Source organism: Heteronotia binoei, chromosome 1 (genome assembly GCF_032191835.1).
Source record: "Heteronotia binoei isolate CCM8104 ecotype False Entrance Well chromosome 1, APGP_CSIRO_Hbin_v1, whole genome shotgun sequence".
Classification (NCBI taxonomy): domain Eukaryota; kingdom Metazoa; phylum Chordata; class Lepidosauria; order Squamata; family Gekkonidae; genus Heteronotia; species Heteronotia binoei.
This window is the reverse complement of record NC_083223.1, coordinates 262,493,617-262,520,426: the sequence shown is the minus strand read 5'-3', so window position 1 is coordinate 262,520,426 and position 26,810 is coordinate 262,493,617. Positions and strand designations below refer to the sequence as shown.

Here is a 26,810-nt window from a genome sequence, read left to right as displayed (position 1 = left end):
AAAACCGTGTTTGAAGAATTAAGTTATACCACTAATTACTATTCTTCAGAATTACCATAGGCTTTATGACATAATTATTACTCACAATCATGAAGTAAAACTGTATATCGTTACTTCTTTGCGAACGTACAAACAATGGCTCTGTGAACGGTACAAACATTCATACAGACATGTAAATACAAGGTCTGCTGACATGAGAATCTGCACAGAAATTCCTTCAGGAGAGCTGATTTTTGTTGTCTGGCAATCGGTTGCAATTCCTGGAGAGTTCCAGGCCCCACCTAGAGGGTGACAACACTCTTATTGTCAGAAGACGTGCTGGTCAATAGCCTCGATGGCTTTTAAAAATGTAGGCTAATTCATGGAAGTGGATAGGTCTATTAGAAGCTCTTGTCCTTCCATGTGCTGGGACAGTTTCTTTGAATATCAGGTGCTGGGGACAGGCAAAAGAGGAGGGTTGTCTTCATGTCCTGCTTTTGGGTTTCCAGCGGCTAGATCCATGCTCTAGTTTGGGGTAACGGTTAAATGCATGGAGTCTTATCTGGGGGAACCGAGTTTGATTCTAGTATTGTGGGAGAGGGAGAAAATGTTCTCTGTCAACTCTCTCCACCCAATACATAATTTATAAGCCTCTCTCATGTCCCCCTTTAGTCCTCTCTTTTCTAAACTGAAAAGTCCCAGACCCTTCAGCCGGAAGAGGTGAGGGCCCTGCGGGACCTTGCTCAGTTCCGCAGGGCCTGTAAGACAGCCCTCTTCCGGCTGGCTTATAACTAACTGGCACTGACTGACTGACAACTGAGTGTAATTTAATAGACTGCTGTTATGTTTTTTTTTAATGTTTTAACTGTGTAAAATGTTTAAATGCTTAAATTTAATACTTTTATGTTGGATTTTACGTGTTGTGAGCCGCCCTGAGCCACTTTGGTGGGAAGGGCGGGATATAAATCGGAAATAAACTAAAACTAAACTTTCCTCAGAGGAAAGGAAGTCCAACCCTCTCATTGTCTTGGTCTCCCGCCTCTGCACATTTTCCAGCTCTGCAATGTCCTTTTTGAGATATGGTGACCAGAACTATACACAGTATTCCAAATGAGGCTGCACACAGACATTGCAACATTGGACATTTTATTCTGTAAGGTCATAGTAGTGAGAACCGGAAACAAGATCTCCCACCCCAAGCATTTCAGCATTTGAGAAAGCTTGAGAAACTTTACTGTTTGCCTATCTGTTTGGCAGGATCCAGGAAAACAGTTTATCAGACGCATCTTGCAAAACTCTTTGCTCTGCTCTCGCCAGGAACACGAGCCTCCAGCTGCTAAACTTGAACGGCAACTATTTCACAGATCGGTGCCATGAAGAGATGTGTGATCTCATTTTGCATTCCCCTGTCCTTAAAGAAATCAGGTACAATCTGGGCTGGAGTTATTCTTGCACACACATATGCACACAGACACATGCCTGCTAGGTGGACTTTGGAAGTTAGACGTGTTATATGAATTGCAAAGAGCCAATTTGGTGTAGTGGTTAAGTGCGAGAACTCTTATCTGGGAGAACTGGGTTTGATTCCCTACTCCTTGCACCTGCTAGGTCAGCCATAGCTCTCAAAGCTAGGTCTCACATAGCTCTCACAAGAGTTGTCCTTGATAAGGCAGCTTCTGGGATTGTTCTCTCAGCCCCACCCACCTCACAGGGTGTCTGTTGTGGGGGAGGAAGATAAAGGAGATTGTGAGCTGCTCTGAGACTCAAAGTGAAGGGCGGGATATAAATCCAATATCTTCTTCTTCTACTTCAAACTGAGAATTCCCAGCGATTTGCAGATCTGACCTGGACTTGACAACTGAGGACTGTGCATATATTTCCCCCGTGGCTCTCTGAGACTCTTTCAGGTCAGGAAATTGGAGCAGGCAGAGGGAGAGGTTTGAGCTCCTTCTCTTCACGTGCTGCAGTTCCGCTCTGAATTGTGTTGTGCATGTGTCTGGGAATTAGGTAGGGTTGCCAGGTCCAATTCAAGAAATATCTGGGGACTTTGGGGGTGGAACCAGGAGACATTGGGGGTGGAGCCAGGAACAAGGGTGTGACAAGCATGATTAAACTACAAAGGGAGTTCTGGTCTCGTCATCACATTTAAAGGGACCACATGGCTTTTAAATTCCTTCCTTCCACTGGAAATAATGAAGGATAAGGGCACCTTATTTTGGGGCTCATAGAATTGGACTCCCTGGTCCAAACTTTTTGAAATTTGGAGGGTGTTTTGAGGAGAGTTCCTGGATGCTATGCTGCAAATTTGGTGCATCTACCTAAAAAATAGCCCCCCCCCAGAGCCTCAGATACCCGTGGATCAGTTCTGCATTATACTCTATGGGAATCAATCTTTGTGGTTTTGTCTTCCAGTTCTCCATCTGTATTGCTCCCTCCAGTGGTCGACTGGGTATTATTTCCAGCCTATCCCGCTGCAATTTAAAACTGCAGAAATAAAGATATGTGATATCAAATCGACCACTAGAGGGAGCAGAACACATGCAGAATAGGGGGGGAAACTTTGAAGAGACAGGAACTTAGCAGAAAGTAAAATGAGAATGCAGAAAAGACCTTTGACTGTTTGATGATTGCTGGTCCTGACCATGCGATCTATATCAGGGGTGTCAAACTCATTTGCTATGAGGGCTGGATCTTCACCTTGTCAGGTCAGGCCATGTGTGTCATAAAATGTGCTTCCAGGTAGGGGAGATACAGATGTTATAAAGGACACAAACAAACACACACATTCAACCTAATCCACCTCACTGGCTTGCGGAGCCTCAGCCAACAGAAGGAAGAGAGGCTTGGCTGAGTAGCTCTGCTGTGCAACTGAGAGAGCCTGGCAAAGCTAGCTCTCCTCCCCTCACTTCCTCCCCAAGGGAGGAGCTTTGCTCTGTAGCTCCTGTGCAATTGAGCAAGCCTGGCAAAACAAGTGATGCAGAAGGAAGCAAGAGAGGGAAAAGTGAGTTGCTCGGGGGCCTGATAGGAGCTCTCCGGGGGCCTAATTCAGCCCCTGGGCCATGTGTTACACCCCTGATCTAAATGAAGAATATTTGGGTGCATGCACTCACTTTTGTATAACTTGGTGTTCTTCCAGGAATGAAACTTTCAAATATTTTGGATTTGTCATCAGGGAAACTGGAAGTGGCTTAAAGTTTGTAGCATGACACAGAACCACTTGCATTGTTTAGTTACTGTTGAAGGTCCGAACTAGTTAAGATAAAACTGCATATTAGAGGCGGCGGCTTTGAGATAACAGACAGCGCAATCCAAAGAAGAGTTACGCCCTTCTAAGCTCATTGACTTCAGTGGACTTAGAAGGGCGTGATTGCTCCAAGGATTGCCCTGTTATCATAGTTTGGCAGGCTAGAAATTAAGGAAATAAAAATGCAATTCAATAAATTTTGCTATGTCGAAAGGCAGATAAGGGGATTAGAGGAGGGACAGTGGCTTAGTGATAGAGCATCTGCTTGGTAAGCAGAAGGTCCCAGGTTCAATCCCTGGCATCTCCAACTAAAAAGGGTCCAGGCAAGTAGGCATGAAAAACCTCAGCTTGAGACCTTGGAGAGCCAGTCTGTGTAGACAATGCTGACTTTGATGGACCGAGGGTCTGATTCAGTAGAAGGCAGCTTCATATGTTCATAAGGATCTCATGCAGCAGGTATTGGAGAAGACCTTTCTCCACTTGAGGCTCTGGAGAGCTGCTGCCAATCAGAGCAGACAATTCTGAGTTAAGCAGATCAATTATCTGATGTGCTGTTAGACAGCTTCCTATGTTTGCAGCATTCCTGGTATGAGATCAGAACATGAAATGATAAATGGTTATAACCAGGCGCATCTCATGCTGCTCTTTCTCACCTTTTGTCTGGGCTTTCCCACTTTCTCATTTTGCGTTCTTGTGTGTTCCTGTTGCTTCTGGGTCCCTGCCCCATTGTCCATGTGTTTTGCTCCCTCTAGTGGCTGATTCAATATTACATCAGTTTACCTCCAGTATAAAAATCTGTAGTTTAAATCATCAGGGAAATATGCTGGAGATAAAGCTGTGTAATATCAAACTGACCAGTAGAGGGAGTAAAACACGCGTGGAGCAGGAAAATCCCTGAAACAATAGCACTACACAAGCACGGAAAATGCGAATGCAGAAAAGCCTCAGACCTCCTGCCAATCAATTTCATTGGATGATAATACACTTTGACAAGTTTTCTCTTTGGTTCTTCTCCTAGGTTGAGTTTAAATCAGTTCTCTTCAGAGGCGGAAGGATACCTGAAACAACTTGAAAGTGTCCGAGAAGGTTTAAAGATTGACTTTTAGAGCGTGATCGTGGGCCCTCTCTTCCTAGTAGTTATTGGCAAAAGCAAGAAAGGAATGACCAATACGTTTGGGAGTGGACTATCTAAATATGCTGGATACAAGAGGAGTACTTGTGTTGGCCCAGCCAAGTGGATCCAGTGATGCATTCAAAGAACTTTAGGAATTATAAACTGAACGAAAGTCTCTAGAACAGGGGTTCCCAAACTGTGGCTCTCAAAGCCCCCACTGTCCTGTTGGCTGGCTTGGAGAAGGCATGTAAAGTTGCTTTCTTTCCACCTCTCCCTCCCTATCCTCCATCTATTTGCTTTTTTCCCTCCCTCCCTCCATGTCTTGCGGCTCTCAAACATCTGACATTTATTCTGTGTGGCTCTTACGTTAAGCAAGTTTGGCCACCCCTGCTCTAGAAGGTTCCAAGCCAAGCAGCCACATATTATGCAAGCCGTGTTTCCAAGCAGCCGTTCTTCACAGACAATAAAAAAATGCTGCTTCCTCAGCTCTTCCAAACTGACTTTCTATTCCAGAGAAATGAGGGAAAGGTGAGATTGTCTCTTCCCTTTAGTCTTTAAGACCAGCCACGCTTAGCTGCCTTGAGCCAACAGGAAAGGCGAGGGACAATTATTTTAATAAATGAATTAAAAGCGCGCTTGTTTCCATGACAAAGAGCACAGGTTGAAAGGCTCCAGGGAAGGGACTAGAGGGGTGATTTAGAGAGGGTGCAGGAGGGCTGTCAACTCTGGGTCGGGAAATTTCTTGAGATTTTGGGGAGGTGGAGTCTGGGAAGGGTGGGGTTTGGGGAGGGGAGGGGAGGGACCTCAGTAGGGTATAAGTGCTATCTGGTCCACCTTCTAGAGCAGCCTTTTTCTCCAGGAACTGATCTCTGTAACCTGGATAGTACGATCGTGTATAAGAGGGAAAAGGCAGCCAAAAAAGCAATTACTTTGACAAACATGCTTTCCTTCATTCACAAAGTTCCACAGTGTGATGCAGCTTTGTGAAGCTGTGGCCGGGACCCTTGGGATAAACACAAAACGTTTGCCTGGCATTGTGTGTTTTTTTCAAGTAAAGTATGTGTGAGTGTGTGTGTGTGAACAACAATGTGTAGGCCAAAAGCCTTGCTGAAATTATCACTAAAGCAATGAAACAACCAAGATTAGACCCCAATGAAGTTACTCCCTTCCCCAAACCCTCCCCCCTCAGACTCCTCCACCAACTCTCCAGGTATTTTCCAACCTGGAGTTGGCAAACCTGCCCTGTGTTGAGAGTTCCAGCTAAAATAAGAAGTCCCCTCAGATTAGATTGAAAGGATTTTATTTCCGCCTCAGAAATTTCTTGGTGTTCCTGTCTGGCCTCACCAAGATAACAAAGACCTTTGGAGTAAAGATACAGGCCAGAATCCCAGCACTGGAAGCCAAAATGGAGAAGATCTCCACGGCAACAGCCGTCTTCCCTTGAGAGCTGAGGTATGCGGGGATGAAGGAGATCCAGACACAACAAAAGATGACCATGCTGAAAGTGATGTGCTTGGCTTCGTTGAAAGTATCTGGCAACTTCCTGGCCAGGAAGGCAACTGTGAAGCTGATAATGGCCAAAAGACCCAGGTAGCCCAGGACACCATAGAAAATACCCACCGATCCTTCATTACACTGGACCATGATCTGGTCGACTTCTGACTGGGTGTTATTTTCTGGGAAAGGGGGAGATGTTCCCAGCCAGACAGAACAAAGAACAACTTGAATGAGGCCCCCAAAAAGGACAATAGAGTTGGATATCCTAGGTTTTAGGCAGATCCTCAGTCTGTAGCCCATCTCAGTGCCCTTGAAGGCCAAAACCACAGTTATGGTTTTAGCCAATATGGAAGAGATGGCCACTGCAAAAGCAACCCCGAAGATGGTTTGCCGTAGCTGGCAGGTGCCTTTTCTAGGGCAGCCGATGAATATAAAGGAGCAGAGAAAACAGATGAGGAGCGAGATGAGGAGGATGTAGCTGAGGTCGCGGTTGTTGGCTTTGACAATAGGAGTGTTGCAGTGCTTGATGAATATCACCAGAACACAGGTGGTGAGGACAGAGAAAGAGACGGCCAGCGATGCCAAGGTTAGCCCCAATGGTTCTTCATAGGCCAGGAATGTGATAACTTTGGGCAGACATTTGTCCCTTTCCTCATTCGGGTACCGGTCTTCTGAACACCGCAAACAGCTTTCCATGTCTGAAAATGTGAATCGTGGCATTAGTATATATAAAAAATGTGGTAGTGATTGTAAAGCATGTTTTGAGAAACATACACCAGCAACAAAATGATGGAACGTTAGTCCCAGAACGGGATGTACTATACCTTACACAATGCTTCATATGTTTTAATTTCTAGTTTACTTTCCTTTTTCTTGAGATTTTTGTAGATTTGTAACAGCCAATGGCTAATTACAATAAACGAACGGAACCATAAATGTGTAGCTCTGCCTAAGAATTTGTGCAAAAAGCCATGAGAAGCCGAACTATTCATTTTTGGCTGATGAAGGTTGGATAAAGAAAAAGAAGAAGACGACCACAGATTAATACCCTGCCCTTCTCTCTGAAGCAGAGTCTCAGAGCAGTTTACAGTCTCCTTTATCTTCTCCCCCGCAACAGAATACCCTGTGAGGTGCGTGGGGCTGAGAGGGCTCTCACAGCAGCTGCCCTTTCAAGGACAACCTCTGCCAGAGCTATGGCTAACCCAAGGCCATTCCAGTAGCTGCAAGTGGAGGAGGGGGGAATCAAACCTGATTCTCCCAGGTAAGAGTCCACGCACTTAACCACTACACCAGATTGATGCGCGGTCCCTTTCAATGTGATAGCCAGAACTCCCTTTGGAGTTCAATTATGCTTGTCACATCCTGGCTCCACCCCCAAAGTCCCCAGATATTTCTTGAATTGGACCTGGCATCTTGTAAGCTGCTTTTGGTCCCTTCCTACTGGGGAGAAAGTCATGGCTGACCCTGCTTAGGTCAGGGCAGCTAGACCCAAAAGGCACCAGTTCAACCTCCAGGTGGCGCCTGGAGATCCCCCTTGCTATTTCAGTGGATCTTTGGGAGACCAAGGTCAGTTTCACTAGAGAAAATGGCTGCTTTGGAGGGTGGGGGACCCCCCCAATGGCATTTCACCAGGGTTACCAGCAACGTTCCCTCTAAGCTGTGGAGTCTTGTGAGCAAAGATTCTACTTCATGAGCTACTGGCATGAAAACTGTGAGCTACTGCTTAAATTAGTTTGCTTGGGGGTAGGGTTGCCATATCTAGCTGGGACCTCGTCGGGACACCCCACCCCAACTCCACACTGCGTTGCCCAGAAAGTAACGGGAAGGCAGTTTGGTGACCATTAATTTGTTTACCTGAGGCGCGCGCCACGGTTGCTCCCCCGCGATGTTCTAAAGGGGGTCTCGCGCCTCCTCTCAAACTGCCTGAAGAGCACGCGCCGCTGCCGCCACTGCAGCCGCAGCTCCCGCCGCCGCCACTGCTGCTGCTACCTCAAATGCCGTTTTTGAAGTGGGAGGGGCGGGGGGAGAAAATGAGCCGAACTCTCCTTAGTTGTCCTCATCCTCCCCCTCCTCCTGGCTTTGGCACATGCGTAGAAGAAGCAAGCATTTCGCCGGCTGCTGTTGCCGGGCTTTCTGCTCCTCCAAAAAAGCCGCTGAATGGGGTGGAGGGGGCGGGGCTGTGTCGAGAAGCCCAAGAGCGGTGCGAAAAGGCTGCTGGGGGCTGTAGTTTAGCATTTCAGTCAGTGTTCAAAGCGCTTTGCATGGTGCAAATCGGGACAAAATTGGGTCTTGTCGGGATGTCGGGACAAGAAGGTCCACAACGGTGACGGTCCCGATATATCGGGACGGATGGCAACCCTACTTGGGGGGCATCTTTCCTAAGCCAAGACAAAAATGTGTGAGCTGGAGGCTAAAAAACTGAGCTAGCTCGCACTAACTCAGCTTAGAGGGAACACTGGTTGCCAGCTCCGAGTTGGCAAATATCTGCAGATTTCAGGGTTGGGGCCTGAGGAAGGCGGGGCTTGGGGAGAGACTTCAGTGGGGTATAATGCTTATTATAATGTATCCAGGTGGGTTTTCAATCTACAGCTAGCAATGCTAGGCAATTGGAAGCATCTAAAGCCCTCTTCTAACACTAACAAGTGTGGGCTATAACACTGTTATAGTGGATGCACAGTGGACTTCCCTTGGAGGGACAGCTGAAAGTTCGGCAGCTGCTATAGAAAATGCTTCCTGACTCGGCTTTTTTTTTGTAGCAGGAACTCCTTTGCATAGTAGGCTACACCCCCCTGTGGTCACCAGGGGTGGAATTCTAGCAGGAGTTCCTTTGCATATTAGGCCACACACCTCTGATGTAGCCAATCCTCCAAGAGCTTACAAGGCTCTTTTTTGTAAGCTCTTGGAGGATTGGCTACATCAGGCAGGTGTGGCCTAATATGCAAAGGACCTTCTGATAGGATTCCACCCCTGGTAGTCGCCAATCCTCCAAGAGCTTACAGGACTCTTCTTACAGGACCCACTGTAAGCTCTTGCAGGATTGGCGACATTAAGGGGGTGTGGCCTAATGCAAAGGAGTTCCTGCTACAAAAAAAGCCCTGCGAAGTTCCTGTCTTGTAGCCACTGGCTGTGCCTTGGACCCTGGGAGAACACAGTGACTGGTTAGGTTTCTGTGGGAGAAGGCAGCCCTTCAGAAGCTTAGGACCTCAGAGGCCCTGATTGGATGCAGGAAAGTAACTGAGTAGCTCATTTTGAGATGGTAAATAGAGGAAACAGTATGAACTTACTGATTTGGTTGGAAATCTCTCCCTCTGTGCAGGGCACACAGTCGAAGCAGCAAGCTGGCTCCCCTCTGCGGTTTTTCTTTCGGTATCCAGGACGACAACTTTCACTGCATACTGAATAGGGGTGCTGAGGATGAGGAGGGTAGGGTTAGCTTCTGGCCTAGAAGTCTGGATCTGATGTTACCTCCAGAGCCATTTTTCTAACTAGCATAGGTGAAGTACAGTCTAAAACCTGAGAGGGAAGGGAAGATTACAACAGCACTACAGATAAAATTAGAATTTCAATAGCCACTCCATATACAAAAGAACCCCTCAGGTAAGCTCCTCCATTAACATGTCATAGCCCAGGAAGCTCCCACAGGATAATGACTCAGCCTTACCCCACCTGCCTGCGTAGATATAAATTACCTGCCTACTATCTTCTCAATTTGACCCAGAGAGAGCTCCAGTTTTCTGGGTTACACCTCTGAGGATGCCAGACACAGGTATTTTTATTTATTTATTTACATTAAATTTCTATCTCGCCCTCTCCACAAGTGGACTCAGGGCGGCTAACAGTCAATTTAGATATTTACATTTATAATTTAAAAACCAATAAAATACAATTACAATTAAAACATTCTAAAAAACATTCTATGGTGCTGTCTTTAATATAGGCGGATTCTTTTCCTGATGGTGATCAGATAGTAATCATAGCTCTTTAGAGATGTGGGGTGGCAGTCTTCTCCCGGGTCAGATGTTAAATGCCTGTCGGAACAGTTCTGTCTTGCAGGCCCTGCGGAACATAGAAAGATCCTGCAGGGCCCTTATAGCCTCTGGGAGGGCATTCCACATTCCTGGTGCTGCCACCGAGAAGGCCCTACCCCTGGCGAAACATCAGATCTCACAATGCCAAGACCACAGTCACACAGCCCAGAAAATCTACAACAACCAGCCAAAGGGAAGATTGCTTGGACAACCTGCAGTCTTTCATCCAGTTAAAAAAGACCACCACCAAAGGCAAAAACGATGATCAGGGCTCATTTCGTAGAAAAATAGATGCCGCAGCTCATTAACACAACAGGGGTGCGTGGCATATGTCACGCACCCCTGACATCACTGGAAGGTGTACTAAATTATATCAGCTTAGTATCTACCTTAAAATGCTTCTTGAATTATAACAGTCATAATAAAACCTTACTCCCATCATACTTTTAAAATTGCTTTCTCCTACGTGGTCGCAGTGGCATGATGAAGATTTCCATCTGTCTGCTTTACATGTGTTGGTTATTTTCCCATTTTTTGTGCGGGGAAATATTAGAAAGTTTGTCAAAGCTTAGAGTTTAGCAAAATTCTCACAGGCGGGTTGGATAGTGGAGCCCAGAAGCAAGTATTTTTTTTGGGGGGGGGGGGGGGTAAGGTAAAAAAGAAAAAGCACAATAACATTTAGAGGTTCTGGAGCTCTATTCCTGTGAGCTCCTGCCCAAAATGAGGCCTGATGACGACAATGATTTGTGCGAGGACCAACAAGGAATTATGGGAGGAATCCCATTTCTCCGAGTATCTAGGGTTGCCAATCCCCAGGTGGGGCAGGGGGAAGGGTGCACAGGCCTCCGAGAAAACCAGCCTCAAAGAAATCACAATACTTAACAATCCTTAAAGACATAGAAATACATTCATACAAAAGAGTGAAATTAATCACATTTAAAGTGACAGAACACTGACCACGCCTGCACCCATAATCCTGAACGTGCGTGCTATGCCAATTTCTCCAGATTGAAGGTCCGGGCTGTGGTGTAGAAGTCAATTCTCAGACAGAGTCCAATGCTCCAATTTTACTTCCAAGAAGAAGGGTGGGATGATAAATTGCAGCAAGGCAAGAAGGAAACGCGACAGGGTTGTACGTGATTCCCTGTTTCACCCAAAGCTTCTACAGGCTTCAAAATGCCATTATGCAGTTTTCAAAGAGCAAAGCTTCAAAATTCTCAGCAAAAATTGCTGAGAATTTTGAAGCTTTGCTCTCCTTACCACCACCACCAGAAGAGTACAGAACCCTAGGGTTACCAAGCTCCTGCCAGGGGTGGGTTTCCCCTAGGCTTGGGGGTCCCCAGCCATCCAGCATAGAGCATGCTGCCGGGGGAATCCCCGCCCCTAAAGAGCTCTGTCATCACACATGCCCAGCACAACGACATCACCCAAAAGTGACATCATCGTGCTGGGCACATTGCGCCCAGGACGCTCTAGCATTTGAGTTAAAACTTTATGGCACCAGAGAGTTTTTACCCAGAATGCTAGAGCGTCCGTGGCATGATGTGCCGGGTGCACTGACGTCACTTCCGGGTGATGTCATTGTGCCATTGATCCCCCGCTAGAACCAAGGTGATACTTGGAAACCCTAAACAATTCACTTGTCACCTGTTCAAATTTGCCATACCACTGGATTGCCCTCTCGTTAATGATGAGCTCCTGTCCCGAAGGAGCTTGGGGCCGAAAAGATCCAATGGGGACCTTAGACAGGATTTTCTCAGAGGAAAGGATCCAGTTGAAAATGTCGTAGCCAGCCGCTATGTCTCCGTTTTTGTCAAAGAACACCTCCTCTCCTGCTGGGTTCGTAAACCGCACGCTTGTCAAGAAAGAGAGAAGCTGAAATGCATATTTATTTGTTTATTGTATTTCTATACCTCATTTCCCTTCCCACTCCCACACCTCCAAGACCCAAAATGGCTTAGAACAAGGGTTACAGAGCGAGTTTTGAACCCAAGTGTCCCCAATCCTAGTCCAACACTCTAACCACTGTGTCACACTGTAGGGTTGTCAGCACCACATCCCCCCCAGCAACCACTGAGGGATGCGGGGGTGGGGTTGTCAGATCCAGGTTGGGAAACTCTTGGCGGTTTGGGGGTGGAGCCTGGGGAGAACAGAGACCTCAATAGGGTACAGTGCCACAGAATCCACTGTCCGAAAGGAAAGGTATTTGTTCCTTTAAATCACTTCTTCGAGCCAAGCCAGCCAGTGGCTGGGAAAATGCACTTAAAGTTGCTTTCTTTCCACCTCTTCCTCCCCCATCTATTTTCCTTCCTTCCTTCCTTCTCTCAAACAACTGATGTTCATGTCTTGAGGCTCTCGAACATCTGACATTTATTCTATGTGTCTCTTGCATTAAGCAAGTTTGGCCACCATTTGGCCACCAAGTTTGTGCTAGCAGATTGCAGTCTTGCTGTTTTCCTGTAGACCAACATGGCTGCCCTATGAAAAAGGTCTTTCTAGGATTGTGAGTAGGTTGTTTGCGACCCTCCCGGAAATAGCATGAGATGTCCTGCTATTGCAACTGATCTCCAGATGACCAAGATCAGCAGCCTGGAGAAAATGGCTACTTTGGAGGAGAGACTCTATGGCAGGGGTGTCAAACATGCGGCCCAGGGGCCAAATCAGTCCCTCAGATGGCTCCTATCAGGCCCCTGAGCAACTGGCTGTCATCTGCTTCCTTCTCCCTCTCTCTTGGTTCCTTCTGCATAACAACTTGCTTTGCCAAGCTTGCTCAATCGCACAGGAACTACAGAGCAAACCTCTGTTTTCTCCATTAACTGAGGCTCCTCCCTTGGAGAGGAAGGGGGGAGGAAGTGCTTGCTTTGCCAGGCTCTCTCAATCATACAGCAGAGTCACTGAGCCAAGCCTCTCTTTCTTCTATTGGCTGAGGCTCCTCCCCCTCCTGGTCCCCTGGGGAAGGAAGGAAAGAGCCAGAGCTTCTTTTTTTCCAGTTCCCTGGATCCCATGGGAGAGATACAAAGAAAGCACCTTTAATACCAACAAGTCTTAATATTTTAAGCATGTTAACATTTAACATTTAATTGTGTTTGTCTGTGCCCTTTATAAAATTGATATCTCTGCTACCTAATCTTAAATACGTACACACATGGCCTGGCCCAACAAGGTCTCATTTATGTCAGATGCAGCTCTTATAACAAATGCTTTTGACACCCCTGATCTACCCTGCTAAGGTCCTGCCCTCCCCAAACCCCACCCTCCCCAGGTTCCATCCCCAAATCTCCAGGTATTTCCCAACCCAGAGCTGGCAACCGTATTTCTGATGTGGAATAGCAGCTTTCCTGTGGGCATACCTCTTTTACCTCTGTTGACATTATGCTTATATGTTTGCAAAGAAAGCAAATATTACAGAAGGATGCCAGAAGTGGTCCTCTACCATCAAAAGGCTATTCAACCTGGTAGCATTATTTCTAGCACTTCTGTGTGTGTATATGTCATATAACCAGGGCTTTTTGTGTAGCAGGAACTCCTTTGCATATCAGGCCACATACCCCTGATGTAGCCAATCCTCCAAGAGCTTACAGGGCCCTTACAACAGGGCCTCCTGTAAGCTGCAGGAGGATTGGCTACATCAAGGGGTGCGGCCTAATAGGCAAAGGAGATTCTGCTACCAAAAACGCCCTGCATATAACGATACAAAGGCGACTCAAGGGAGATACAGCAAGGCTCTGGCTCTTTCTGGTGTCTCTTTGTAAGACAAGAAGGCGGTACCTGCCACGATTGGATGCCCCTTGCATTGCCCAGGGGCCGTCGTGAGAGCGCGGCATGGAGAGCGCGAGCAACGGCATGCACTGCATTGTATATGCTGTAACCCCAGGTTGGAGAGAAATAAGAGTCTCTGAAAAATGTGCCGCTGGTAAGATTCTCTTCACCTGTACACTGCGGCTGCCAGGATACGTAGTGCCAAGAGCAGTCGTGGACTTGCTTCCATAACTGCTCCATGTGCCTGTCACCTGTGGGCGGGGGGGGGGGTGGGTGGGGAGAGGTTGGCATATAGACAGTAGAAAATAAGCAGAAGTTAAAACATAATAAACTGGCAGGGCTTTTTTTGTAGCAGGAACTCCTCTGCATATTAGGCCACACACCCTTGATATAGCCAGTCCTCCAAAAGCTTACAGTAGGCCCTGTAAGAAGAGCCCTGTAAGCTCTTGAAGGATTGGCTACATCAGGGGGTGTGGCCTAATATGCAAAGAGGTTCCTGCTACAAAAAAAAAGCTCTGTAAACTGGTATCTGTCAGGAGGTAGGGAAGGTGGCATGGTATAGGGTTGCCAATCCCCAGGTGGGGGCAGGGGATCCCCCGGTTTGGAGGCCCTCCCCCCGCTTCAGAGTCATCAGAAAGCAGGGGGAGGGGAGGGAAATGTCTGCTGGGAACTCTGTTATTCCCTATGGAGATTTATTCCCATAGAAAATAATGGAGAATTGATCCAAGGGTATCTGGGGCTCTGGGGGGGCTGTTTTTTGAGGTAGAGGCACCAGATTTTCAGTACCGCATCTAGTGCCTCTCCCCAAAATATCCCCCAAGTTTCAAAAAGATTGGCCCAGGGGGTTCAATTCTATTAGCCCCCAAAGAAGATGCCCCTCTCCTTCATTATTTCCTATGGAAGGAAGGAATTGAAAAGGTGTGCCATCCCTTTAAATGTGATGGCCAGGACTCCCTTTGGAGTTCAGTTATGCTTGTCACAGCCTTGATCTTGGCTCCACCTCAGTGTCTCCTGGCTCCACCCCCAAAGTCCCCAGACATTTCTTAAATTGGACTTGGCAACCCTAGCATGGTATGACCCAGTTGCATTGGATCTCCGAAGCTAAGCTTGGAAGGGAGACCACCAAGGAAGAATGCTGCAGAGGAAGGCCATGACAAACTACCACCTCTGCTTCTGCCTTGAATGCCCCTGCTGGGGTCATTATACATTGGAAGCTAAGCAGGGTCAGCACTTGGATGAGAGACCACCAAGAAGGCCTCTGCTGAGGAAGGCCATGACAAACCACCACCTCTGCTTCTCACTTGCCTTGAAAGCCCCTGGCTGGCGTCAATATACACTGGAAGCTAAGCAGGGTCAGTACTTGGATGGGAGACCACCAAGGAAGACTCTGCAGAGGAAGGCCATGGCAAACCACCTCTGCTTCCCCCTTGTCTTGAAAGTCCCTGGCTGGAGTCATTATGCATTGTAAGGTAAACAGGGTTGGCACTTGGATGAGAGACCACCAAGGAAGACTCTGCAGAAGAATGCCATGGCAAACCATCTCTGCTTCGCCCTTGTCTTGAAAGTCCATGGCTGCTGTCAATATACATTGGAAGCTATGCAGGACTGGCACTTGGATGAGAGACCACCAAGGAAGACTCTGTATAGGAAGGCCATGGCAAACCACATCTGCTTCTCCCTTGTCTTGAAAGCCCCTGGCTGGGGTCAATATACATTGGAAGCTAAGCAGGGTCAGTACTTGGATGGGAGACCACCAAGGAAGACTTTGCATAGGAAAGCCATGGCAAACCATGTCTGCTTCTGCCTTGCCCTGGCTGGGGACGCCATCAGTTGGCTGCAACCTAATTGCACTTTACAGACCCATGCAAGCAACTACCGAGGCACAAACAGTTTAAAAATACTTGCTAGACAGATGCATTTCTCCACATGGGGCCGCCAACTCCGAGTTTGGAAATACCTGGAGATTAGAGGATGCAACCTAGAAAGGTGGCATTTAGGTAGTGGAGGGACCTTGTAGGGTGGAATGTTTCACAGTCCACCTTGTGAAGCAGCCACTTTCTCAGAAGAAGTGGAATACATGTTTTAAATAAATAAATATAATTAACAAATAAGCAATCCATAAGAACATAAGGGAAGCCATGTTGGATCAGGCCAATGGCCCATCCAGTCCAACACTCTGTGTCACACAGCAGCCAAACCCTCCATCCTCCCAGGTTCCATCAGGAGGTCCATCAGTGGGGCCAGGACACTAGAAATCCTTGCACTATTGCCCCTCCCAAGCAGCAAGGATTCAGAGTATCACTTGCCCTAGACAGAGAGTCCCAATAATACACTGTGGCTAATAGCCATTGATGGACCTCCGCTCCATATGTTTATCCAATCCCCCTCTTGAAGCTGTCTATGCTTGTAGCCGCTGCCACCTCCCATGGCAGTGAATTCCATGTGTTAATCACCCTTTGGGTGAAGAAGGACTTCCTTTTATCCATTCTAACCTGACTGCTCAGCAATTTCATGGAGTGCCCACAAGTTCTTGTATTGTGAGAAAGGGAGAAAAGTACTTCTTTCTCTACCTTCTCTGTCCCATGCACAATCTTGTAAACCTCTACCATGTCACCCTTCGGTGGACATTTCTCCAAGCTAAAGCGCCCCAAGCGTAGTCTGGGGATCAGCTGGGTGGTCTCCAGCTCCCCCTGGAGGTTGGCAACTCTATCCACACCCTCCCTTAAAAGTAATTTTTTAAAAGATGCCACCTGGGTAGTGCCGAGGTTTAATTCTCTGGAGGAAACGTCTGAATCCCGGAATCTCCCGCTTATGTCCCACAAAGAGCAACGATCCATGGAAGATCTGGAGAGAAGAGTATTTGACTTGTGACAAGAATTCTTCCTGGGCCGTGAGGATCCACACTTGCCCTTTAAGCTGGACTCTGAACCAATATATCTGTATCCTGAATGCTTCAACGTAGCCTTTTGTTCCATAGAGAACTGTCACATTGGCTGAAGATTTCTGGAAGACGTCCAGGAGATGTTTGTGCTTCTCACCGCGGTAAGAGGTGTATTTCTGAAGCATCCAAGTGAACGCAATGCAGCCCCCTCCCTTGCTGATCTCCCCGGCGAGAGTCTGCACAGCCCTTTCCCCTTGGTCGTCATCTGAAGCAATCAGTCCCACCCAGTGCCAGTTGAAATGCTGGATCAGTCGGGCGATCCCTGTGAGGAGGGACTCTTCGCTTGGGACCATCCCATACAATGCAGGGAACAGAGCTTTAGGGCGAAGGGCTGGGTTCAGGAGCCCATAGCTGAGCTACAGGGAACAAGAAAGCAAGAGTTCAGCCTCGTAAGAACACAAGAGAAGCCATGTTGGATCAACCTAACGGCCCAACCGATCCAACGCTCTGCGTCACACCGTGGCCAAAACCCTGGAGGCCCACCAGCAGGCCTAGAACTCTAGAGGCCCTTCCACTGTTGCCCCCAGCACCAAGAATACAGAGCATCATCACTGCCCCAGACATAAGAACATAAGAGAAGCCATGTTGGATCAGGCCAATGGCCCATCCAGTCCAACACACTGTGTCACACAGTGGCCAAAAATCCAAGTGCCATCAGGAGGTCCATCAGTGGGGCCAGAACTCCAAAAGCCCTCCCACTGTTGTCCCACAAGCACCAAGAATACAGAGCATCATCACTGCCCCAGACATAAGAACATAAGTGAAGCTATGTTGGATCACGCCAATGGCCTTTCCAGTTCAATACTCTGTGTCACACAGTAGCCAAACACAGGTGCCATCAGGAGGTCACCAGCGGGGCCAGAACTCCAGAGGCCCTCCCACTGTTGTTACCACCTCAGCCAACTTTTTATTAGGGAATATTAATATTTTCTTAGCTCAAAATGGTAGGCCTACGAGAGGTGAGGTGAGCCAGGATCTCTGTCAATGATTACAGAGATAGACCACTGAAAATCCTTTGGTTAAATCATGGATTTTATTATAGGAAATGATTTTCAAATAGTTATATCCCATTCAAATAATTTTCAAGAATGCAAGAGGAAACAGAGCTTAGCTGAATAGGTAGGAGGGGGGGAATTTATACAATTACCTAATCCTTGCAGGGTAGGCTCAGTCAGAGGAAACACGAGGCCTCTGGAGAGAGATTTCTCTTGAGAAAGGGGGGTGGGGTGGGTGAAGGCAGGAAGGGATGGAGGGAGGGAAGGATGCCAGGGAGAATGGGAGGAGGGAAAATTCCTGGATGGAGGGGAGGGTGGAAAAATCTAATCCTGACAGGTAGGGTTGCCTGTTTTCTAGGGTCAGTTACATCACATCTAGCGATTCAATTGCCCAATGGGGAAGCAGAGTGTCACACCAATGGAAAATCAGGTTGTCATATGTTGAGTATCCAATCAGAGATCAGGTTGTCATACGCCCATACCCCAAAAGAGGAATTTTTAAAATTACACTGGCCAGATGACTTTATGGCTCTGTTGTGGCCAACGCTGGTTCCTTTGAAGCTCACCAAAAGTGATAGATTTCTGAGAAATAGCGGAACATATATACAGACCATTTGTTTGTGTTGCAAGGGCTCTTGTATCCCTTATATTGTTTTTATGTTTTGAGAACAGCACTTGAAAGGTTGCCAAGAGGAGTGAAGGGATTTTTATAGCTTTGCCCAGTATGTGAACCAGACTTGACATCATTCCAACCTGTTTAGGGCCTAGATTGAACCGGATTTGCCTCTCTTATGAGCGAGAAGGACCATTCCTATTCAAATGGGCATTGCTGTGTCATATTAATATTCTAGGGTTACGTTGCAATATCATATTCCAGGGGTGCATTATTTGGTTATCAGTGCAGGGGTGTGTTTCTGGGTTGCACTGGATTACACTGTTGCCCTACAAGAACATAAGAATAAGAACATAAGAGAAGCCATGTTGGATCAGGCCAATGGCCCATCCAGTCCAACACTCTGTGTCACACAGTGGCCAGAACCCAGGTGCCATCAGGAAGTCCACCAGGGGGCCAGAACTCTAGAGGTCCTCCCATGGTTGGCCCCCCAAGCACCACCAGTGCCCCAGATACAGTGCCCCTCATGGTACAAGTATTTGTGTATGCAAAACAACATGAAAACATAGGCTATAGGGAGGTAATCATGGGGGATTTTGATGGGGGCCATAGCAAAGGGATTAACTCTTTCCCCCTGTGTTGGTTTTCAGATGACAAATTAGGATTGCCAGGTCTCCTGGTCACTGACGGGATAGGGGTGGTAGGGTTGCCAGCTCCAGACTGGGAAACTCCTGAAGATTTGGGGAAGAAGTCTGGGGAGGGCAGGGACCTCAGTGGGATGCAATGCCTTCAAAGTAGCTAGGGGGACATTTCCATACTTTGGAGAGTTCTGAGAGATTCCCAGGTCCCACCTGGAGGTGAAACCAATATAAGATCCATGACCAATTACTAATACAATTCAAAATCCATTTCCAATCAATTTATAACAAATTCCTAAGGTACTACGTGAACTTGTGAGATACAAGTCATATAAGCAGCATAAAAATTCATAAATCGCTGTAAGCTTTATAGAGAGCTTTTCTCCATTGAAAGGACATTGTGCTGGATACTCTGTTGAAAAGCATAACTGAATGTTTATGGTGGACTGTCCAAATACCCTTCCTTGAGGAAGATGTCGGATGATTGAAATGTGCAGAATACGCTATCCACATTGAAGGTGCACCGGGACACCTACTCACCATCATTTAAATTTATTTATTTATTTTATTTTATTTATATCCCGCCCTCCCCACCAAAGTAGTTTTTGTGGACTTTAAGGCCCTGTTCACACAGTGTGTTGAGTCCATGTTAAACTGACCCAGTTCTGTTTTTTGTTTCGGATATTATCGATCAGACTGTCATACTGCAATTCGAATCACTCCGCAGTGAAACCGTCTTCTGCTTCCACTATTATGCGCATGTGCGCATTATGCGCATATGTGCATAGGTTAAAACATTATGTGGTTATGCACATATTTCTAAGCAGTAGAAAAAAATGGTGACTGTAAACCAGATGTCTGAGGCTCCTTTTGCTCTGGGACAGCCTTCAGACATCCGGAAGTTGGTTAATATCGCAGCAGAACTATCCAGACAGAGAAAACTACGAGGTGAAACCGGAGAACTCAAAAAACACCGCAAAGGAGCAGGTAACAAAATAATCCGGTCCCGAGAAGGATTGGGGGGCCTACCACAAGTTAATACCGGGAGGCAGATGTTGCTGTCTGATCAGCCACTTTAAATCCAGAAGGAAACAGCAGCAACATCTGATTATACTGTGCGTCTGAACAGGGCCTAAGTGTAATTATCTGGGAGAACCGGGTTTGATTCCCCACTCCTCCACTTGCACCTGCTGGCATGGCCTTGGGTCAGCCATAGCTCTGGCAGAGGTTGTCCTTGAAAGGGCAGCTGCTGGGAGAGCCCTCTCCAGCCCCACCCACCTCACAGGGTGACTGTTGTGGGGGAGGAAGGTAAAGGAGATTGTGAGCCGCTTTGAGACTCTTTGGAGTGGAGGGCGGGATATAAATCCAATATCTTCTTCTTCTTCTTCTTAATTGGAAACTTCCTTGCACTAGCACCTCGTCATTTGCCCTGAGTCCATTTGCAGAGAAGATGGGATATAAATCTAATGTAATAATAAATAAGAATTACTGTAAGCTTATAGCGATTTATGAATTGATTGATTCCTTGATTCCCATAGGATATAATGGAGAATTGATCTGTGGGTATCTGGGGCTCTGGGTTTTTTTGTTTTTGTTTTTTTTGAGGTAGAGGCACCAAATTTCTAGCATAGTATCCAGTGCCTCTTCTCAAAACACCCTCCAACAGTATTTGTGCTGTATTGCTGTTGAACGTTTCTGAAATTCAGTCACTTGAACATATGAAGCTGCCTTATACTGAATCAGACCCTTGGTCCATCAAGTCAGTACTGTCTACTCAGACTGGCAGCGGCTCTCCAGGGTCTCAAGCTGAGGTTTTTCACACCTATTTGCCTGGACCTTTTTAATTGGAGATGCCAGGGATTGAACCTGGGACCTTCTGCTTACCAAGCAGATGCTCTACCACTGAGCCACCATCCCTCTACCACTGAGCCACCACTTGGAGATATTCCCTTATTAGCAAACAAACCACTTTGTTTAATTGCTTTCCACTGGTCCTTTAGAAAATCAGTCACTTCCTATAACCATTCAGAAGGAACCACCATATCCCAACTGTCATTCTCTGCCTTTCTTTTCGGCATAACCAAATAGACAGAATCTTCTTATAACTCCACAGTAATTAGGGATAGAAACTTGGGTTTTCTTACAGAAAGAAGGCATGGCACTGGTGCATTGTTTCAATAGATGATTGCTAATAGATGATTAGCAATCTAGAACATAAGAAGAGTCCTGCTGGATCAGACCAGTGAGGGTCCATCTAGTCCAGCATCCTGTCTCACACAGTGGCCAACCAGTTCCTCTGGAGGGCCTGAAACAGGGCAGAGAGGCGGAGGCCTTCCCCTCATAAGAACATTAACAGCCCTGCTGGATCAGACCAGTGATCCCTCTAGTCCAGCATCTCGTCCCACACAGTGAGCATCACCTGCGATCAAAAAACATTTCTTCAGATTGGCTATTTAGTGTGGTCCCAAGAGTGGTGACAAGTCTAACCCCCCCCCCCCCGCCAAATGTTTTATGGCTCACTTAAAAAGTTTAGAAAGCAGCCTGAACATGAGAAAATAAGAAGAGCCCTGTTGGATCAGACCAGTGTGGTCCATCTAATCCAGCGTCCTTTCTCACACAGTGATCTCAACTAGTTCCTCTGGAGGACCAACAACACGGCACAGAGGCTGAGGCCTTCCCCTCATAAGAACATCAGAAGAGCCCTGCTGGATCAAACCAGTGAGGGTCCATCTAGTCCAGCCTCCTGTCTCACACAGTGGCCTCAACCAGTTCCTCTGGAGGGCCAACAACAGGGCAGAGAGGCTGAGACCTTCCCCTCATAAGAACATCAGCCCTGCTGGATCAGACCAATGAGGGTCCATCTTGTCCAGCATCCTGTCTTACACAGTGGCCTCAACTAGTTCCTCTGGAGAGCCAACAACAGGGCACAGAGGCCGAGGCTCTGCTGTTGCCTCCTGGCACAGGGAAGCAGAGGCTGATTTGGGGAGGGGCTGTGGCTCAGTAGTGGAGCATCTGCTTGGCGTGTAGAAGGCCTAGGTTCAAGCCCTGGCATCTCTCCAGTTGAAAGGACCAGGAAATAGGTGATGTGAAAGACCTTTCTCTGCCTGACACCCTGGGGAGCGGCTGCCAGTCAGAGTAGACAATACTGACCTTGATGGGCCAAGGGGCTGGTTCAGTCTAAGGCAGCTTCATCTGTTCAGCTTAAGGCAGTGATTACAGATGTTTTAAAGACCCTCCAGAGCTGTGGGGGGAGGAATAGCTGCTGTGGAAAGCTGAGGCCAGGAAAGTTCAGGGAAAACCTCTATGTCAGGGGTGGCCAAGCTTGATTAAAGTAAAAGCCACAGAGAATAAAAGTCAGATGTTTGAGAGCTGCAAGACAGGAAGGCAGGCAGGCAGGCAAATAGATGGGCGAGATATAGGTAGAAAGAAAGCAACTTTAAATGCATTCTCCAAGCCGCCAACTGGCTTGGCTTGGAGAATGCATTTAAAGAGATAAATGCCTTCTCCAAGTCGACTGATGGGGCGGTGGGGGCTTCAAGAGCCACACAATATGTGTGAAAGAGCCACATGTGGCTCCCGAGCCACAGTTTGGCCACCCCTGCTGTATGTGGATGCTCTATTGCCACTTCAAATTCTCTGCAATGGCCTGAGGAACAAGGAGAATCATCTCCACATAGGAGCAGCTCGAGACACACAGAGGAAAAGTATCTCTTACTTGTGGATACCGGTATGGTGCCAGCAGTGTGGCTATCCCGAACGAATGACTGTCGGCTGGCCCTTCGACAACGGCAGTGACCTTATTGCCTCCTCCACAGTCGTAATTGGGCGCCACTGCCCTCGTTCCCGAAAGGAGCCCCCAAATCCCCCCCAGTGCCGTCTCATCACTAAAAGCAGAGTTGTAGATGTGGAATCCCAAGGATGCATTGGGTAAGAGATGTGGGCTTTGATTAATTTCCTCCACAGCATGGACAAAAACTAGGAAGTGTAGATAACTGTTGAGCTCCACACTGGCAGGAGAAAAGAAAGGGACGTATCAGAAACGAAAGAACGGCTGTTTTTGTGGAACATGGTAGCGGAAAGTGGCCTCAAGCAGCGGCCAACTTACAGCAACTCGTCATGCAGTTTTCAAAGGTGGTTTGATTCATTCATTTATTTATATACCTTAGATTTATATCCCACCCTCTCTGCAAGCGGACTCACTGTCAATCAACATGAAAAAGATATCCTAAGTATGTGTTTAAAGCCACGGGCAAGGCCTTCCCCTCAAAAGAACATCAGAAGAGCCCTGCTGGATCAGAGCAGTGAGGGTCCATCTAGTCCAGCATCCTGTCTCACACAGTGGCCTCAACCAGTTCCTCTGGAGGGCCAACAACAGGGCAGAGAGGCCAAGGCCTTCCCCTCAGAAGAACCTAAACCCCAGACACTACCAATGCAGTACTACACAAAGGTAGGGTTGTCAAGTCCAATTCAAGAAATATCTGGGGACTTTGGGGGTGGAGCCAGGAGACTTTGGGGGTGGGGCCAGGAGACATTAGGGGTGGAACCAAGATCAAGGCTGTGACAAGCATAATTGAACTCCAAAGGGAGTTCTGGCCCTCACATTTAAAGGGACGGCACACCTTTTCAATGCCTTCCTTCCATAGGAAATCATGAAGGATAGGGGCACCTTCTTTTGGGGCTCATAGAATTGGACCCCCTGGTCCAATCTTTTTGAAACTTGGGGGGTATCTTGGGGAGAGGCACTAGATGCTATACGGAAAATTTGGTGCCTCTACCCCCAAAAACAGCCCCCCCCAGAGCCCCAGATACCCGTGGATCAATTCTCTATGATTTTCTATGGGAATAAATCTCTATAGGGAATAACACAGTTCCCAGCAGACATTTCCCTCCCCTCCCCCCGCTTTCTGACGACCCTGAAATGGGGGAAGGGCCTCCAAACCGGGGGATCCCCTGCCCCCACCTGGGGATTGGCAACCTTACACAAAAGTATCTCCAAGTCACAGTGAGCAAGGCTTTCTCCCTGTCCTAAGTATTATATGAATTCTGTCTTAGATTCTGTTGGGAGTGTGTGTGTGGTTATGGGTTTAGTATCTTGTGAGCATAATTCGGCATGTGCTGTATATTCTTGTTATAATTCAATAAAAATGAAGAATTGGAAGGGAATAAATATGAGGCTGCTGTAGGACTACGCCCTTTATTTGGGTCTGCATTAAGAAGGGGAAGAAAATGGCAGATTTATACCCCGCCCTTCTCTCTCAAACAGAGACTCAGAGCGGCTTACAATCTCCTATATCTTCTCCCCCCACAACAGACACCCTGTAAGGTGGGTGGGGCTGAGAGAGCTCTCACAGCAGCTGCCCTTTCAAGGACAACTCCTGTGATAGCTATGGCTAACCCAAGGCCATGCTAGCAGGTGCAAGTGTTGGAGTGGGGAATCAAACCCGGTTCTCCCAGATAAGAGTTTGCACACTTAACCACTACATCAAACTCCTGGATCAGACCAGAAGCCCTTCTAGTCTAGCATCCTGTCTCACACAGTGGCCCTAACCAGTTCCTCTGAAACGCCAACAACAGGGCAGAGAGGCCAAGGCCTTCCCCTCAGAAGAACATTAAGAAGAGCTCTGCTGGATCAGAGCAGTGAGGGTCTATGTAGTCCAGCATCCTGCCTCACACAGTGGCCCTAACCAGTTCCTTTGGAGGGCCAACAACAGGGCAGAGAGGCCAAGGCCTTCCCCTCATAAGAACATTAAGAAGAGCTCTGCCAGATCAGAGCAGTGAGGGTCCATCTAGTTCAGCATTCTGCCTCACACAGTGGCCTCAACCAGTTCCTCTGAAGGGCCAACAACAGAGGCTGAGACCTTCCCCTGAGATTGTCTCCTGGCTCTGTGATTCAGAGGCTGAGTGCCTCTGAACAGATTATGGAATGACTAATAATACTTAGCATTTACATAACACAGTCTTCCAAGCATTTTACATAATTATCACAGTAATCCTATAAGGAGAGAGAGAGAATTGTGTGTGTGAGCTCCTGAGCAAGTCTGCTCAGAATTCAACCCAGGTCTATTCTGTGGGGCTTCCTTCCAGAAAAGCAATTTTTAGGATTGCACCTGATACAGTTAGGACACCTAGTACAGCTGGGCCCAGATTGCTCACAGCTTGGTTTAAGATTCGATATCAGTTGATAGTAAAAGCTTGAGATAAATGATAAATGTTGGTGACCCAATGGCTAATGCCATGTCCTTCAGAAACCCTTCATGAAGCTGTGGTTTCCTATTGTTACATACCTCTCTGACTGTGACATTTTGCCAAAGAACAAATTTTATCATAATCTGATATTTTTCTAAAAGCAGCGACACTCCTTTACTATTGCATTTTGGCTTTATTGTATATATGTCCCCCCCCCCCTTTCCCCTTCACCTTCCTTTTCTGGGAAGTTAGTTCACCCCGTGCATTCTATAAGCTAAGCTCTTTTGAACTCTGCAGTGACACTCTTTTACTGCATTTTGTCTTTATTGTGTATATTTTAGTTAGTTAGTTTGTTTCCCCCCTTCAACCTCCTTTTCTGGAAAGTTAGTTCACCTTGTGCATTCCATGCATTCTATAAAGTTAGCCTCTTTTGAACATGTCAGTATGTATTCTCTATGTAGGGAGTTTGTTTTGCAGCTTTTTATGTTGATCGTATTGTATCTACTTCTTGAACTTTAAGAACATAAGAGAAGCCATGTTGGATCTGGCCAGTGACCCATCCGGTCCAACACTCTGTGTCACACAGTAGCCAAAAAAACCCAAGTGCCATCAAGAGATCCACCAGTGTGGCTAGAAGCCCTTCCACTGTGCCCCAGAATATAGAGCATCACTGCCCCAGACAGAGAGTTCCAACAATAAGCTGTGGAACTCTCTTTCTGGGGCAACTTTGCCTGTCTGAATCTGATCCTTGGATAATGGTATAATGTGCTATTATAGATTTTTGTCTGGTGGGAGGGGGGAGTTAAAGGGTTACGATTTTGTGAATATTTGACTGCACTTGTTGTATATCTTTTTTTAAGTTTAATTAAAAAAAGAGAATGAAAAAAAAAACTGTCAGTGTGTGTTCTATGAACAGTGTAGGGAGTTTATTATGCAGCTTTTTATTTTGATCACATTGTCTTGCTGTTGTATCTACCTCTTGAACTTCCCCTGTCTGAAACTGATCCTAGGATAATGGTATTGCTGTGTTATTATAGGTTTTTGTCTGGGGGAAGGGGGATCTAAAGGGTTGAATTTTGCGAATATTTGACTGCACTTGTTGTATATCATTTTTAAAAGTTTAATTAAAAAAGAAAATGTAAAAAACCCAAAAACGTGTCCTTGAGTAAGAAAAGGGGAGACACCCACCTCTGATCTCTCTTGACAAGATGTGGAGGGTTTCTGAAGTTGTCATATTGAAGGGTGGGGGGCTTGGTCAAGGGAAGGAAGCCCCCGATAATCCTGTCTCCTTCCTTGTAGTGTCCTTGATGGGGGTACCCATTGAGGGTACACATGGACCATTGTGGCAACCCAACAGCTTCAGGGAACAGCAGTACAATTAGAATCCATGCAAACAGTAGCATCACCCTTAGTTTGGAAGAATATTACTGGGGCAAATTAGTGTTCTGATACTATCTAGAGGAAATAAGTTGATCTTGTAAAGTAAAAAAAAAAATCATTTAAGGAACATACAATAATAATTTACCTTGAGCTATCTTTTACAATATATTAAAATATTCTGGTATAAAATGACCAAGTTCATACTAACAAGTCCACAGAATTTTAAGTATCTGAAATGCAAAGAGAGGAAACCTAGAGGGGAAATAACCATTTTTGAACAGGATGGGTAAGAAGAAAATAAAAAGAAGGGAGATTCAAAGGAAGTGACTAAAGTGGAAAGAAAACCGGTACAATAAGCAACCTGTAAATAGGAAAAGAAGCCAAATCGAGAAGGAAAGTGAAGTGGGGAAAGAGGTGGCTTTTTTAGGTCAGTCTG

General features: G+C 46.8%; 2 protein-coding genes across 2 annotated transcripts in view; one reads left to right on the top strand and one right to left on the bottom strand.

The window, feature by feature from the left end:
- LOC132581218 (NACHT, LRR and PYD domains-containing protein 12-like) overlaps positions 1-4,525 on the top strand; it is a 37,391-nt gene extending 32,866 nt beyond the window's left edge. The window contains exons 10-11 of the mRNA XM_060252411.1: positions 1,237-1,404; positions 4,242-4,525. Coding sequence (XP_060108394.1) covers positions 1,237-1,404; positions 4,242-4,329 — 256 coding nt within the window. The 3' untranslated portion in view covers positions 4,330-4,525. The remainder of the gene's footprint in view (positions 1-1,236; positions 1,405-4,241) is intronic.
- Positions 4,526-5,636: 1,111 nt separating this feature from the next.
- LOC132581142 (vomeronasal type-2 receptor 26-like) lies at positions 5,637-26,328 on the bottom strand. Its single transcript, XM_060252287.1, has 7 exons — positions 26,183-26,328; positions 22,524-22,815; positions 16,372-16,918; positions 13,631-13,724; positions 11,510-11,717; positions 9,119-9,242; positions 5,637-6,532 (listed from the first exon to the last, which is right to left on the bottom strand). Exons 1-7 carry the CDS (start codon positions 26,326-26,328, stop codon positions 5,637-5,639), a joined length of 2,307 nt encoding a protein of 768 aa, XP_060108270.1.
- Between the last annotated feature and the right edge of the window lie 482 nt (positions 26,329-26,810).

What these genes read in the sequence shown, in the direction of transcription:
- LOC132581142 (XM_060252287.1), bottom strand. Translation starts at nt 26,328, where the DNA reads ATGTGTACCCTCAATGGGTACCCCCATCAAGGACACTACAAGGAAGGA. An exon ending in CTTGTCAAGAGAGATCAGAG is followed by an intron (nt 22,816 to 26,182) that starts GTGGGTGTCTCC and finishes TTCTCCTGCCAG; the next exon opens with TGTGGAGCTCAACAGTTATC. An exon ending in AGAGATTTCCAACCAAATCA is followed by an intron (nt 6,533 to 9,118) that starts GTAAGTTCATAC and finishes TCACATTTTCAG; the next exon opens with ACATGGAAAGCTGTTTGCGG.